General features: G+C 44.6%; 1 protein-coding gene across 5 annotated transcripts; it reads right to left on the bottom strand.

The window, feature by feature from the left end:
- Positions 1-790: 790 nt before the first annotated feature.
- Positions 791-12863, bottom strand: THUMPD2 (THUMP domain containing 2). 5 transcript variants are annotated; one of them, XR_007630778.1, is made up of 11 exons: positions 12721-12863; positions 12353-12485; positions 8867-9276; positions 7876-7953; positions 6468-6520; positions 6067-6154; positions 5145-5216; positions 4441-4555; positions 2787-2904; positions 1827-2512; positions 791-1413 (listed from the first exon to the last, which is right to left on the bottom strand). XR_007630778.1 is itself a non-coding variant. In XM_050331086.1 (10 exons), exons 1-10 carry the CDS (start codon positions 12817-12819, stop codon positions 2194-2196), a joined length of 1485 nt encoding a protein of 494 aa, XP_050187043.1. In that variant the 5' UTR covers positions 12820-12863; the 3' UTR covers positions 1777-2193. The 5 variants fall into 5 exon arrangements, 4 of the variants coding, with proteins under 4 accessions (XP_050187043.1, XP_050187044.1, XP_050187045.1 ...); XM_050331086.1 differs by lacking the exon at positions 791-1413 and having other exon boundaries at positions 1777-2512; XM_050331087.1 differs by lacking the exons at positions 791-1413; positions 5145-5216 and having other exon boundaries at positions 1777-2512.
- Between the last annotated feature and the right edge of the window lie 3902 nt (positions 12864-16765).

Genomic DNA, 16765 nt, shown 5'->3' on the forward strand with positions numbered 1-16765 from the left:
AGGGGTACTTCTGTAAATACATAGCACTTTTACCTAGTTAGAATTATTGTATATAGTTCTTTTGTTTTTATCTTGCTGGTAATAAATCCTAATATTATTCTCTCCACATCAGATCTCTTTTGTCTGCATAAACCTTCTCTCAGCTTATAGCAGTTGTGTGGGAGGTGAGAGAAAATTGGCCCAAAGTAAACCCACGACACTCCCCTGCCTCCTTAGCAAGGTTGGCATCATCATCCTGTGGAGCAAACACAGGCCCAGTCACCGACCCAGTCACCCTGAACCTGGACATCAGCCACTGACAGGTAGGACCTTCCACACAGGCAGCCCTCCTTCTTGGGCACCATCCCTGCCCCACGGCCCATTCCCATCCGTGGTTCGGCATCTCCTTGGAGCGAGACCTTAAACCACAAATGTTTGCTTTGCTGGTTTCTGGAACATCACAGACTCCCCCAAGGCAGTTGGTAAAATGCCTGTTCCCACTCCATCTGCCTCCCGAACTCCTGCTGGGGCTGGACAGAGCAAATGAAATGTCACAGTTCCACGGCAGCAATTTCTTCTTGTGCCAAGAAACTCTGAGAAATTGTGGCTGCCCCAGCCCTGAAAGTGTCCAAGGCCAGGTTGGATGGGGCTTGGAGCAACCTGGGCTAGTGGAAGGTGTCTCCACCAGAGGCAGGGGGTGGAACAAGGTGATCTTTAAGGTCCCTTCCCACCCAAACCCTTCCCCAAGTCTGTAATTCTACTCAGGAAAGGGAAGACAGCAAAGAATTTTAAGCAGAGTTCTGCAGTGAGACAGTGGCAATTCCAACTGCCTGTTTCCTTCCAGAAAGGCCCTTTGGGAGCCTGGTGTGAAAAGATTAGGGCAATAGACCAAGGCATCTGTTTCTGCCTCTGTCTCACCCTGGCTGCTGCTGCAGTGGCCAGATGAGTCTGTGACCATCACTCACGTCCCCATCCTTAGCCCACCCAACATCGCAATAAATTCCATCTATTTTGCTCCTAAGACTGTTCAGCCAAACAAAACGTGGCAGGGTCGTCAAACGAGCAGCCACAGCACTTTGCTCCTCCACTGCTCCTCTCCCTTAAAGATGGCACAGTTGGGCTATTCCAGCCTGCCTGGAACTGGGTTGTTCCTCAGCTGGGGATAGCAGAGGTGGCAGTGCCTACCCTGGGGAAGCGGAGCAGCAGGAGCAGCGGCTGCTCCCGAGGGTAAGGAGCTGATTCCATCGCTGCTGTTTAAAAACCAGACAACTCCCATGTGTGTGCACACTTGCCTAGGTGACGGACCATTCCTTAAAAAGCTTCTCCACACAGGTCGCCAGTGTCCTTGCCACAGGTTCTGGTGCAGGAGCTGACCGTTCCCACTGCAGCCACCTGGATCCTGTCAGAGTCATCTCGTGTTCCTCGGCAGTCCTGCTGCAAGGACACGAGAAGCAGTGTTTCAGGGAGGTCGCTGAAATGCCTTTGGCACTGACACCCACTTCTCAAAGAGCCCAGGAGGAGGGGAAGTCAGGTAAAAAAGGGAATTGGGTGGATTTGATAGTGGAGGATCTGGAAGAGCCTCATGACGATGAGATCAAGTGAAACACTGTGACCCAGTAGAATGATTCAGGCCTGGCAGAGCTTATTTCTTATGAGTGAACCTCGTGCTCTGTGAGCCAAGATGACAAAAATGCCAGGGGTGTGCTGCTTTGAAGGAGAGAGTGAGAAGCCCCAAAACAGACATGCGATGCCCAGTATCACACATGAAAATGCTGCAAAGACATACATACAAAGACATAACATACAAAATAGTTTATTTTCCACTCCAAGAGATCTTTCAAACTTACCAGAAACATGCTTTAAAACAGAAGACTGCCAGGTAAAGCATATATCTACCCCTCAAAAAGAGATGGAGACTTCTTCAGACAAAATGTGTTTCCTGATAAACACTGTTGAAGGTGAAAGTCCATTTACATTTAATGCTACCACATTTGAGTTTGCAGTTCAGTAAAAACTTTCTCTCCCATAGAAACTCCTCCCAACATGAGCAGCTTTGCCTTAACAAGGATTTGAGGACTTTGCCTCATTAAAATATACCATATACTGTTTCACTGTGCACAATACTGGAAAACCAGCTGAAACTCTAGTAGGCACCTTCCATCTCTCCTAAAAACCAGAGACAAGCAGTGCCTGAGGACATCCAAAGAATGTGAGCTACCGGTTTCTGGCAGTAGAGATCTTCCTGTATTTGTATATGAAAGCCTCTGTCTTCCCAAGACTAACTCCATAGACACCATCTGGTACCAGAGACCCAAAACGCATCTGTCTGCTGCTGCAAAAGGACTCTCCAACACCATCGGCCACAGCGGAAGGATTCCCATCAACACTCGGGGCTTTCGCAGTGGCTGTTTCACTGGTGCCATCAGCAATGGCCTCAGGAGAGTCACTTCCAGCACACGTGGTCAGGTTATCCATGCACTTGCGGAGATCTTGGCTCAGCAGCAATACAATAGTCCCTCCAACACGGATCACTCTGGCAATTGCAAGAAAGATAGAAGTTAGGTGTTCATCCTACCTGGCATTCCTTTGCCTGTGCAGAACTCCACACTGCTGACACTTCAGATGCCATTTGCATTCAATAAAACACCTGAGTGTCATGATTCAACCCAGGAAGCTACACCTCCAAATGGAATTTAAATTCCCTATCTTCACGCCTCTTCTTAATGAGAGAAAACAGGCTGAAACAGGAGAAATGCCACCATTGTTGCATTTACACCAAACCCTAAGCATATCAAAGCCACACATACCTCTCCATTTCCTGAAGAATATCTGGTAGAAACTGGGCATCATTCCTGATCTTGAACTTCTTCCCAAATGGAATATCAGAAATCACAGCGTCAAAGCTTTCTGAAGGCAATGGCAGTGCTGCAGAATAAAGGCAGGTCTTTACCTCTGTCTGTCTGAAAAATGCAAAGCAGCTATGACCCCATTCCCCTTAGAACACTTTGTTTGCTGGCTCTTTTGTGGGTTATGCACCCAGATTCACAGCTCCTTCTGCACTTGCCCTCGCAAACAGCACTACCAGTCTGCAGACTGGGAAGAGACAAAAGCATGACAGCATGGTTTAGTTTGCACATTCCCTGTTACTGGCCATATGTTTGTCCCAACAGTAAGACTCTTTGAATAGGGTACTGCATTGTTCCAAACTAACCACTGCTTCTCAACACACAGTACATCGTAAATGTGAAAATGATTCAGCAAAATACAAAAGAAGCTTGTGAGCACTTCACTTAGCAGAGATATTCAAATGCACACACATGAATGGCAAGGAACCACAATAAATTCCTCTTTAATCCCCTTTTGTCCCTCCCAAGAATCTGGTTACAGCCAGCATCACTTGGCATTCTGCCAGAGCTAGTGTCATTAGAGTCTTCCCAGAGTTTTTGCATCCCAGGAACAGTCAGTTCTCCTGACCACAATGAAGCACCACAACCTGTGGTGATAATGATCAGCCACATACCAGGCTGTGCTGGCCAGAGCGTAGCCAGCATGTGAAAGTAGAAAACTATGGGTGCTCCATCCCATAGCCAGCATGTGAAAGTAGAAAACTACAGGTCCTCCATCCATCAGGGTGCTCAAAATTGATGGGACAAGGCCCTGAGCAATCTGACACAGCTTCAGAGTTAGCCCCACTCTCAGAAGACAACAGGACCAAAGACCTCCAACAGTCCCTTCTCGCCTAAACCGTGCTGTGATTCTACGTCAACTTTTCCAGAACTAGCTGGAGATGTTTCCTGGACCATCCTTCTATCAACACTTGCAGCGCAACAATTTTTATAACAATTTTATCTGCAAAAACAGAAGGACAAGTCACCCACAGCCCTCTTCAAGATGAGCAGAAATAACAGTTTTTAAAGAGTAATGAAGACACCAATTACTTGTTCAGTGTCGGAAAACCTGACACCTAAGTACTTTCCATTATCCTAGAAGCCAAACTCAAACACAGCTTTTAAGAAATAAACCTGTATTCATACAAAAATAAATAATATTTCTTATTTTCTTACCTTCGGGTAAGAAATACTGCAAGGAAAAAAAAATGCATACTTGATCACCCATGCACAGGGATTGCCTGTCATGAATTTCATACAAGGATAATTTAGCCTCAGATTTGATGTCCATAATATGGTCAAACAATTTTTCCCTTCTCTACAGACCAGGTTGTGGATTAAGAGTAGACTCCCTCTTACAGGAGAAAGGCATCATCATTCATTCTTACCAAAGTTCCTGGGAGCAGGCAGCAAGGTAGGGAGAACAAATAATTATCCTTTCACTAGCACTACAGAGTCACTGCTCAGCTATTTGCTGGGAGTTTGCTCTACAACATATCACCTCAAGAGGACCTAATTACCTGTATAATCCCAGAACCACAAAAAATTTCTCTTTGAAACCCTACAGACATACCTTTCGCTGAAGCTTTAAGCAACTCAATCTTATTCATTAAGCCTGCAGTTCTAATATTCACATCTGCACCCTCTAACTGTGAATCACTTATATCAGCACCCCAGTAACAGGCTTCCTGTTCAGAGAGAGAGAAAAGTAATTTTGTTAACACTCAGGTTATTTATTTTATAAACCGTTCTCAGAATTGCCTTGTTGCACAGCTCTTGCAAGACAACCCCGTCGCGTACCATTACACAGAGCAACTCCCAACCTAGGAGGAATAGGATAAGTATGTGCTGTCTTCACTCCTTTGATGTTCTGGTCTGCTCAAGACACTTGTAACTTACAGAAATATCAAGGGTATGTCCTAACAGCAAGAGCCCAGGTGGCTACAGCCAGCTACGCTGCCTCTAACGCTGACAATTAACTGTACAGACACATTGACTCCTCCAGTCCTGCGAGAAGCCCAGGCAGCATTAGAAAACCATGGCTGCCTCACACAAACCCTGCAGTGTGAACCCAGGGCTCACCAGTCTGTAGGACGTGGTTTCACATTCCTGTACAGGAATGTTTGTACTAACACCCTTTTAGGAGTTGCCTAGAAAGATCAGTTTGGTTTCACCTTTCCAGCAATGGACTTTGGCATAACCGATACAGAGAAAACTCTGTACCGTAACTACCAGCTGTCCTGCAAAGGCCCAGTCAGCTGCAGCTGGGATACTTACAGGCCACTCTTTGGCAGCCTCCAGCAGTATCGTTCCTAGCCCACACATGGGATCCAGCACAAAGGCACCAGTCTACAAAAACAAAGGGGTTATTGCATCCCAAGCAAGACAAGACTCCTCCCTCAGGACAAAGATTACTCAGGGATGTATATAATATATAATGGTCAGTCTTCGCAAGTGAAGATCCGGGGAAGGTCTTTACACCTTCCAGCCTGCGCATTGGATTTTTTTAGGTGAGACACAGTGTGCGCAGAACTGAGCCCACCCTTTAATCCTATGGTTCATCTGCCGGGGCCAAGCGAGCTTGGACGGTGGCAGCGAGGTCCTCAGGACGCAGATGGATTGCCTTTACAGGGCTAACGAGCTCCATCTGCCCAGGAAGGGGATGTATATATTCCCACTGAATCCAGCACAGGTAACAATAATCGCTGGTTTACCGGGCCAAAGTCACTTGTAAGAGAATATAGTCAAGAGTATCACTAGCTTCACTTCAGACAGTGTTTCAAGGCATCCAGCCCTGAGGTGACATTCAGGGGAAAACATTATAAGTTGTTCACAGACAGACATTGGTACCAAACTAATCTGTGGAAAGAAATCACATTTGCTCCTGTTTTCCCTTGAGAAACAACTATAAACAAGGTCTGAAGTCCGTACAATGAAAAAGATCTTGCCACTTAGACGTGTATCTGTATAAGGAACAACAGCTCTGCTGAGAAGGACCTGGAATTACAGCAGACACCTTGCTAAACAGCAGGTGACAGCACGCTGACCACAGGTAAGGCAAACCCAGTCCTCATGCATTAGAGGATAGGGCATTAAAATCCCCATGCTCCTACAAAGCCTCCAGCTCCAGCCCTGATGAGCAGCATCCCCCTTTTCCTTCATTCAGGATTCCGTATCTTTACTAGGAACATTCACTGACATGGATTTCAGCCAGAGATGCCATGGCCCATGCGACTGTTGACCGCAGTCCTGCTGTTTTGATATACTCTCTGTTTGCCAATGGAAACCTGCAAACAGGAAAAGAAAAAAAAAAATTCTATGTAAAGGAATGGTAGAACCACCCAGAAAAGCCCATGTAATATCAAAGAACAAATGGACTGGAAAGATCTGCAGAGAGACTGAAACCAGACTCTGCTTTAAACCATAACTCACTGCAGAGTCTGGCCTGTGTCCTCACATAGGCTCCAGGCAGATCAAAAGACTTATGTGGCAATCCAGTGAGTATCAAACCAGAAGATGGACACAGCGGACAGCAAGACTATTTACAAATCCTGCCTGTTCTGATACTGCCAAGACAAATCTGGTGAGAAGAATGCCTACCTGAAAAGAGGAATCCCCACCACAGAGTGAATGTCATTAAGATGTACAAAGATCTATAAGAGAAAAAAAAAAAAAGCAAACCAAAAACATTTTAAACTCTCAACCTGACATGACAACAGCTTTAACTCATTTAAACCAGACACAGATGTTTCTACAAACTTCCAATCCTAGTTTTTAAGAACAAAAATGCATGCATTAGGTAATTATGATTAATTGGAAGAAATTCCACTAGATAATCTGAATGCCACTTTAAAGAGGATTTAATGCTTAAGCAAGTTGAAAGGGGATTTTGTCAGCCAGGAATCCATCAGCAAGCACTTGAATTTATAAGGCAACACATTTTTTCGTAACACAGCATGGAAATTTATAATAATAAATCCATTTATCTTAAGTGGGAGAGTATTATTCACTGTATACTCAACAATTCACATACCCCCTCATTTAAATAAATATATATTAAAAAACAAACACAGAGAAAAACCCCAACACCCACAGTGGAGCCATTGCAGATGGAAGGTAAATCTGAGTAATCCTTCCAGAAACACAGACAGGTCAAAGAAATTCTTCTGCTGCCACACAGGGAGCATCCCAAAAGAAGACTGAGCTCCCCAACAAGTCTTGCATGACTACAATCCCTGCCCCCAGGAAGTCCGGAGGAAAATATGATTCTAGTCCTCAGCACTTGAATGAACAAAATCTGGGCAAGATTCAGAGCAAAATCTGGGCAAGAACAGGAGCCCTATCTAAGCCTCAACAAAGCTGTACCTAATGGTCAGCCTGGGAAAATCAGCCCCGGTAGATGAACTCAAAGAGGTTTTACAGGTCTCAGATCTCCCAGCATTAGTGCTGAGAGCAGCTTCCACAGGCCAGACACAGGGATGGAGAAACAGCTTGTCAAGAAATCCTCTCCAAGGTCTTCAGGAGCCTGCACCGTCGACGGTGTGCTAAGCAAGCTGCTTGTCAAGGACAGGGCCCAGGGGGAGGTTCTTCCACAAATGGCATTCTCATGTCTAGCTCCTCAAGAACATGCCCTTGCTGCTTGTTCTCTTCCCCTGGAGAGGCTAAACCAGGTGCCCCACAGCTCAGGGGATCTCCATGTGCATGGAGTCAGAATCCAGCAGTCTGTAAGAGTACTAGATCCTGAGACACCTCCTGAACGGATCCTTCCCCTCATGTGCAGGCCCACGTGGATGGGTTGAGTTTATTTTAGTGCTCTGGAAAGCACACACACAGGGGCTACAGACACTCCTTGCTCAGCACTACCAGGTGATTTCCAGTTCAAATTCAGTGGAAAGATGACAGGGAAGAGGCCACAGTCCTCCATGAGAAGGGAGCAGAGAACAAAACAAAAGATGTCACGGGCAGTTCCAGAAGCACCAACAGGTCCTCTGGCAGATGAGCCCACTACCTCTAGGTCAGGGTCCCGCAGATCAGCACGCCACCCACACTGCTTCATGAGTGCTATGCCAACGGCTCTTCCGATTTCCTGAAAGGAGGAAGGACAGTCACAGGCAATAAAAATAACAGAATTTCCAGCCTTCACTGAACAACTCTCAGAAATCCCATGGAAAAGAACGAGTCTCTCTTTATCTCTAGGAGAACAATTCACACAAAGACCAGAGGAGGCACAAGAGGGCAGAGCATGTGAGCGAGGGGCAAAGTAAACATACCACAGGACAAACGACCATCACCCAACTGGAGTGAGGGAGGCTGGAGATCAAGTCCTGCCCAAGTCACAACAGAAGTTGCCACCACCTCCGAATTCTAAAACGCATGCACAAAATATTTCCCAAGGCTCTAAACCAGATTACTCAACAGAAAACCTGTGAATGCCCAGCTGCAACTCACAATTTTAATGCTTTCATTACATCTAGAAAGCTCTGATTACCTTCAGAGAATAAGAGTTCAAACACACAAATTTGTTGGGAGGCTCATGTGTCCCACCTCTACTGGTACTAGCTAGTACTAAAGGTACTAGTTTTAGCAGGAAAAAAAATCTAACTACTGTTAGCTTCAAGTAAGAAAAAGCTGCAAGTTCTGGCTTTTGACCCTTCTTCTACACTGCCTGCCAAAACTGAGAAGAGTCTGGCTCCACAGTTCTTACAATGGCCCTTTAAGCAGCTGTAAACTTATCTGACCACTTCTCAACCTCCAGAGGCCCAGCTACCTCAACCTTGTACCTTTGCTTATTCTCAATAAAAGGCTTTGATTTGAAAAACATTCAGGACAGTAGTGCCCAGAAATTAACAACAGCCTTTGTATTTCCACTTGTTTGAGGAAAATGCAGGTTAAGGGCTTTTTGAGAAAACACAAAAAAGGCTTACATCGGTTTGTTATTCTAGAACATGACACTGTTCACCTTTGCTAAATTCTTTTAAAACACAGACACTTCAGCATACCTGTGAAGTCAGTATTTTGGCAATTGCTCCACTACAACGACAAGACACTCTGAAGCTAAGCTGTTCATTTGCAGTATGATTCTCTCTACTGTCTTTTGAAGGGTCTTCTGAGGAAGTGTTGCTCTCAGTCCGACTCTCCTGATCACCGATTCTCTCTGGCACCACACACTTCTCTCCAGGTTCCACCTGACATTCCTCAGACATAACCTCTCTCTCTTGTTCTGTTTTCTGCCTTTTACTTGCAGTATTTGTCTCTTCTTCTGACTTTCTCTTCAGAGCCAATGGGTTTTCTCGAGTGACATCACCTTTTTTCCCCTCATGTCCATGAAGGTTTCTCCAAACAGAGATAATATCCAACCAATATTTCGGTTCCTCAATTACAAGGCTTTTAATCTCATGCAGCATTTTCCCTGGAAGAAAAAAGCAGTTTTGTGCTAAGTAGTTCAGTCTCAGTATTTGATTTTCCTACAGACTGAGAACAGCTGTTAACAGAGACTTCGTTCAGACTCCTTAATGTGTGAATCCAGGAACCAGCAACAAACACCACAGGCACAGCTGAGCTCTCAGCACTCACCTGTCCACCAGCAGACACACAGGCATCCCTCCGATTAAAAGCTCTGCACAACCAAGATTAATTCATGCAAGGGATGAACTCTGTACAAAAACTCATCATCATGGCTGGGCTTCACGAACGAAGATTTGAAAGGGCTCTCCCCACGCTTGCTACAAGCGCGAAGATGGCTGAAAAGGCCAATGTGACATAGACAAGTCCGGTTGCAGAAGGCACAGCAGAAAGACTCCCCAGGTGATATCGACGAGACGCGATTCTTTCTGCGTTGTCTTTTCTCCTCGAGAGTGATCCTGCGTGTGTTCTCAAAAGCAGCAGCAGCGTTATAGATGGTGTGTCTCCAGGCCTCCCGATTGGAGGCCAGGGTAGACCAGTGGGGGTGATCAATATGGCCAAGGCTGAGGGATTGTTTCAGGCAGTCCTTGTATCTCCTCTTCGGGGCTCCTCTCTTGTGGCAGCCAGTGGCAAGTTCCCCACAGAGCACGATCTTAGGGAGGCGGCAGTCCTGCATCCTGGAGATGTGCCCTGCCCAGCACAACTGTGTTCTCAGCAGCATGGCCTCAATGCTCATGAATGCTGCCTGCTCAAGGACAGACGTGTTGGTCACATAGTCAGTCCAGTGGATGTTTAGAATTGTGCGGAGGCAGCGCTGATGGAAGCGTTCTAAGAGACGCAAGTGGTGCCGGTAAATGACCCATGATTCGGACCCATACAAAAGAGTAGACAGTACAACAGCTCTGTAAACGCTGATCTTTGTACTTTTCTTCAGGTGTTTGTTTTGCCACACTCTTTTATGGAGTTTACCGAAAGCTCTGTATGCCTTTGCTAACCTGTTGTCTATTTCTGCATCAATCTTACCGTCTGAGGAGATGATGCTTCCCAGGTAATTCAGTTGCCTTAGGCTGAATAGGCTCCCATCGGTACAATATCGAATGTAGACACCGTTTTCATCATCGAGGTCTGCCGTGGCCCTTTGGAGCATCATGTTGAAGAAGACTGTGAATAGAGTTGGTGTGAGAATGCAGCCTTGCTTCACACCATTGGCTATGGGAAACGGCTCAGAAAGTACGTCACCATGTCTCACTTGGCCGCGCTGGTCCTCATGAAGCGAGATGATCATTTTGAGGAACTTGGGAGGACATCCTAAACGTTCCAAAATCTGCCACAGACCTTTTCTGCTCACAGTATCGAAAGCCTTGGTGAGATCAACCAAGGTTACATAGAGTCCTTTGTTCTGTTCCCTACACTTCTCTTGCAGTTGTCTGAGAACAAATACCATGTCTGTGGTACCTCTGTTGGCTCGGAAACCACACTGGCTTTCAGGCAGAAGATCTGCTATGGCAGGTATTAATCTGTTCAACAGAATTCTTGCAAGGATTTTACCAGCAATGGAGAGCAGAGTAATACCTCGGTAATTTGAGCAGCCTGATTTATCTCCTTTCCTCTTGTACAAGGTGACAATGACAGCGTCACGTAGGTCTGAAGGCAGTTCACCTCGTTCCCAACAGTGCACCACAAATTCGTGAAACTTAGCATGGAGTGCTTCCAGATTTCAGGTGGGATTCCATCAACCCCAGCTGCCTTGCCAATTTTCACCTGCTGTATTGCTTTAAGAGTTTCTCCCATGGTGGGGGCAGTATCCAGTTCAGTTTTCACTGGTTGTTGTGAAATGTACTGCATTGCTGAGTCTTGAACTACACGGTTAGTACTGAAGAGAGTCTGAAAGTGTTCAGACCATCGATTCAAAATGGAAACTTTATCTGTGAGAAGCATTTGGCCATCTGCACTGAGTAAAGGGCTTTGAACCTGGTGTGTAGGACCGTAGGCTGTTTTCAGAGCCTCATAGAATCCCCTGTAGTCACCTGTATCTGCACATAATTGGATTTTTTCTGTTAGATTGGTCCACCATTTGTTCTGGATGTCACGAAGTTTCTGTTGTAGCTTTTTGTTGTTTGTGCTACAGCTACAAAAACTCAACAGCTCTAGAAAACCACACCACCTCTGAGAGTCATTCCCAGCAGGAACAGAGGGACAGCCTACCACATCATCTTCCCCAGAGAGCACTTGGTCTAGGATTAGGAGATGTATGACACTTTCCAGGATTGAAAGACAGATATAAACATGAATTACTTTGATTCAGCTCAGGCAAGAAGCCACATATTTGTTCTTTCAGAAAGGAAGTCTCTCCTTACATTCATCAACCTGCCTTCAATCCTGCAACATGCACTTACACTTACACATGTGGGCAGTCCTCCTGAGCTAGCTACAAGAGAGACACAAGCAATACAAAGTCAATTCACCTAAACACTTCAAACCTGCTCATGAGGAAAAAAAAAGAAAGTTTTCCTAGTTCTCATTCAAAATTTTAGAATCTCAAATTTGATCCTCAAAGCTGAAGGATATTAGTGATCCGTGATCTCCCAAATAAAAACCCACCAGCAGGTAGATACCAATTCATCTAACTTGAAATTCTTATTCCACACTGACAGAGTATGTGACCCAAGTAGCTGACATTTACAAGGAACTTGTGTATTGAACAAGTGACATAGGATATAGGCCTGGATCCACTCTAACAGAAAATGAGTTATTGTTAAAATGAACACAAGGGATCCAGAACTGGACTTTGGGTAAGGTGTTTGTTCTTTTCTTTTATGGGAGCGGTCGGGGTGGGGGTGGTTCTTATACATTCAGTGCCATCAGAATGTAGTCTGGAAGGTATCTATTGAAAATAATTTAAAAGCCCTTTTCAGGTAAAAAAAGTTGTTGAAAACATATCTGAGTGGAAGACACTTCAGAATCGATTGTTGTCAATTAGAACTAGAGCCATCAGTAAAAAGACAAATACCTAAAATATAAGTTTTATTACTAGGACTCGAACTGCGGCTTCCCGTTCCCGCGCAACCCTCGCCGAGCCGTACCTTTGTTCCCAGACACTGTCAGCGGGCTGTGCTTCTTCAACAGCAGGAACAGCCGCTCCCCCGACCGCAGCTTCCTCAGTTCGCCCGGCCCCGCCGCCGCGCTGAAAAACACCTTTCCCGAGACGCAGTCCACCTGCGGAGAGAGCACCCCCCGCAGCCGCCGGGAAGCTGAGGGTGAGCCCCTCGGGTGGCGGTGGGACACGGCCCCGGGCGGCTCCCCCGGCCCGCGGTGCAGAGGCCCTTCCGACCGGGTCCGGCACCGCGGGGCCCGCAGGTGGCTCCAAGGCGCGGAACGCACGCGGCCGCACTGCCCCCGCTGGACCGCCCCGCACCTCCCGGCTGGGCACGGGCTCCAGCTCCCCGCTCACCTCCGTGGCGCCGAGCCGCGCCCGCACCTCCCGCGCGAGGAAGGGCTCCAGCCCGCGGCCCGCCGTGCAGAAGAACCGCCCGGGCCCACACGGCGACATCTCGGGGCACCCGGCCCTGCCCGGCGGAGCCCCCCCACTGGCGATATCCCAGGCCCGGCCCAGCAGGCCTCCCCCAGGGGCGGTGCCCCGGCAGCGGACAGGCGCGGAGAACGGGATTTAAACGCGCCTGGTCTTTTTTTTTTTTTTTTTTTTTTTTTAATTTTCATTTTATTTTATTTTAGACAGCTTCCAGATACCCAATGGTAACAGTACTGTCTGTGCAGGACAAACGAATTTTCAGTGCTGAAATGTGCAAGCTGTCTCCAACTGCTCAGCAGGGCAGCCTCAAGCACTTGCGATGGCTTTACTCTCTGTACAATCAGTTCTGTATAGCGATGACTGTATATAAAGAATATACATACATACTACACAGTATTCACAATTATTTTCACTGTCAATTTACAAGAGAAAAAAATATTTTCCATTGTTATTCTACATGAACCTTCAATAGGAAGTTCCAGATGTTGTGTTGGCATGACCTACAACTTCAGAGGAAAAAAGGAGAGGCAAACAGATCTGTTCAGACCTCCAAACTTGACTCTGTAATAAATTACAGAGGACAGATATACCAGCCCACAGAATACCAATTATTTGACTTCAGTACACTTGTGATTCTTGCTCCAATGAAAATAGAAAAGCTACGAGCTTGCATTACGTAACTAAGGCAAACCATATATGGTTCAGCCTTTTCTTCAAATGTTTGTTGACAATAGGTTTATGGTTTTAGGCAAGGAAGATGAAGATTATGAGTTGGTCCTTGCACTCTTCACACATAAGCAGCACTGTAAAGGTGCAAAGACTTTGGCAAACACCTACATTTCATGCTTTGGAGCTAAGCATGCTTTTTGTAGAGTCTGGGCATGATATATATTCTGTTTATTAAGGTTACTGTGCAAAAAGGATTTTCAACCACCAAGGATGTTTCTGTAATACTGTTAAAAGTTATTAGAAACATCCCTAAAGTTTAGCAGACTTAAATTGTCCTTGTAGCTCACCCTTGATGGTGTACACAGGCCCTGTACCTCTACACCAACAAATGAAAGAAAAATGGCAGAACCCAGACAGCCAATGAAGTGTTGGAGAAAATGAATTTATATGCATTGCAGTTTACTTTTAAAGCGGCACAAAGCTTTGTACAGATGGATGTGTCAGTGCAAACACAAATATATGAGGCACCAATCATTCAGGTCAGATCTATTTATGTGTATCTTGCAATCACTCTCTTAATATCCTGTTGTCAGATAACTGGTACAGCTTGTCAGCCTGTAAGTAAAATCAAATTCAAAACAATTTTTCAGCATATTCAGTATCATATCATTGTAATTTCCCTACAATTTAGTTTCTGAGCTTCCACTTCCAAGATTGTTTTTGGTTTGGGTTTTTGTTTTGTTTTTTTGTTTTGGTTTTGTTGTTGTTGTTGTTTTGGCTTTTTGTTTTGTTTTTGGTTTTTTGGTGTTTTTTCTTTTTTTAAAACACAAGCATTTATTTTCTTTTTCGAGATTTGAGACTTGATTATGGGAAAAAAGTTAAAACTGGACATGTATATTGGAACGATAATTATAAATGGCTGAATATTTTAACACTGTAATAAGTAATAGTAGTAGTAATCTAATTTACTCATCAAATTAGTAGTAGTAGTTTACTCATTAAATTGTATTGCATGTTATATTCTTATATACATATATATGTTATTATAATCAATGTTCTGTTAAGATTGGGAGACTGTAAGTTACAGAATGGTTGAGCTAATAGTCATGCAGTTTGCAGTTCTTAAGCTGGAAAGACAAATTATTGTGCTTTACTGAATAAGTATTTTGTATCTTACTTTTATACAAAGCTTATTGTCTCATAGCAAGCATAAAGTAATGAAGGGAAGGACAGGAATCAAAGAGTCAGAAGCGAGAATGATACAGAGTATCCAAGATGGACATCTGGTGTTGACGGGGAGGCTCTGAGACATACATACACGACCTATGAGATCTAAAATATGTCCGATTTATTAGGATAGCTCAGGGTTTTTATAGCATCTGTATACAAGGTCTCGTGACAAGAAGCACATAATTGGTTACAGGTCACTGTCCAGATGTAAACATGCATTACAAATACCTTTATAATTGGTTATTAACAGGTAACAAGGCAATTATTTACTTTATCAAACTCCACCTTCTTCTTGGCACTGATTTCCTTTTGTTCTAGCAAAGACACCCGCGGCCATCTTGACACCTATAACTTTTAGTACCTATAAAACTATATGAAAGTTTATAAAAGTACCACACACAATATAAATTGCTCACACATTCATCATGTTCCTCCCACAATTTGGAAATACCTAACACACCAAGCTTCAAGGACTAAAGATTAATTAAAACTATGGACAGGAAAGCACCTGGCAACTAAAACGGGCTTGCAGAGAAACCAACCAGAATCAGACCTGCAAACTCGAATCCAATAGAAGGATAACAAGTGACTATGGGAGGGAAACTGATAAGGGAATAAAAGTTACTGTTTTTACTTACTGGGCTTGCGTGCCGTGAGTGGAGCAGGAGTCTCCCTGGCCGCCCAGCAGTGCTGTTTTGCTTATTTGCATTTTTCATAAATCTTCAATAAATTTTATTACTATATTTCAACTCAGTTTCATTTTACTTATAACAAAATTGTTTGAAATTTTAATAACTACTCTCAGGAACACAGCTATTGTTATGTGGGGACTTAAAAATAAAATGAACAACCAGAAGGCACAGACAGAACTGTTCCAGTGGTGAAAGTTAAACAGATACAAACCAGCATTACACCTAGAATTAATCCTTCTGCATTTCAACACTCTTTAAGTTATCTATAGATTTCTCTTCCAGGCAACTACGATGACATTTACATGGAGATATGGATTTAAATGGCTGACTGTGGAACACACAGCTTTTCCACTCTGGAAATTCTTTCATAAATGTTCCAGCTGCTCCTCCTGGAATATATTTGGTTGTTCAGGATTTAAGTCATATATCCTGAATAAATGAGAAAATTAAAAACATCGATCTGTAGAAACTGACGCTTCACAGAAATGTAGAGTAGATGAAGCAGAGTTTTTTTCCCATGGCAGAGTAAAATTAGGCCCCAGCAAGTCTATAAAACCAGTATATTTGAGGTTAATGCCCAGGGTTGTGTTGTTCATCCTGCAATATAGAATGGTATTCCTTTTACACAATGGTTAATAATTCACTAGATATACTAAAAAGCTACCCACTGGCATTTACCTCAGTCTCCTAAAACTGTGACTTTCGAGGTGGCACAAAGCAGTGAAGTAAGAGCAGAGTTCCATGCTTCAAACTTAAAAGCATAAGAAATTTCAGAGCCCCGAGGTTATGTAAACAGACCGTGATGTACTACTCGTATGCTGCAGGGTTTGAAATGTCAGCATCGTACCAGACTGTCCAAAGCCAAACCATGTTTTGAGTCTGGCAGTGTAGGCACTGAGCATGACTCTACTACTATGCTGGTGTAATTCGTTATAAATTAAAAGCATTTGTGTTCCTGTGACCTAAATTCGGTATAACACTCACTGTGACAAGGGTACATCATGATCTCCCAAAACTCGTTTCTAACATCAGCATGTTACTCATATGCAAAATTTAAATCCTGGCATCCATCCCCTTCCTGTAGCTGTTGCATGTATACAGCGTCAGGTATTACTGGTCTCCGCGTTTATCTCGTCCAAATTAAAACCTGTAGAAGAAATTACCACGGCTTCTGACTTAAGTATTTTATGAATATTCATGATTCCTTCAAGAAATTAGTTCGTTTTTATTGCATCCTCCTTTGTCCCTCCCGCACGCCCCAGGACTGCAGCGCACACTAACCGGAAAGGGACGCCATGTTCCCGTCTCCACCCCCCGTCCCGCCCCACGCTGCGCGTGCGCGGGGCGCGGGGCCGTTTCCATGGCAGCGGCAGCCA

This window comes from Myiozetetes cayanensis, unplaced genomic scaffold (assembly GCF_022539395.1).
Source record: "Myiozetetes cayanensis isolate MyiCay16 unplaced genomic scaffold, myiCay2020 scf48, whole genome shotgun sequence".
Lineage (NCBI taxonomy): Eukaryota > Metazoa > Chordata > Aves > Passeriformes > Tyrannidae > Myiozetetes > Myiozetetes cayanensis.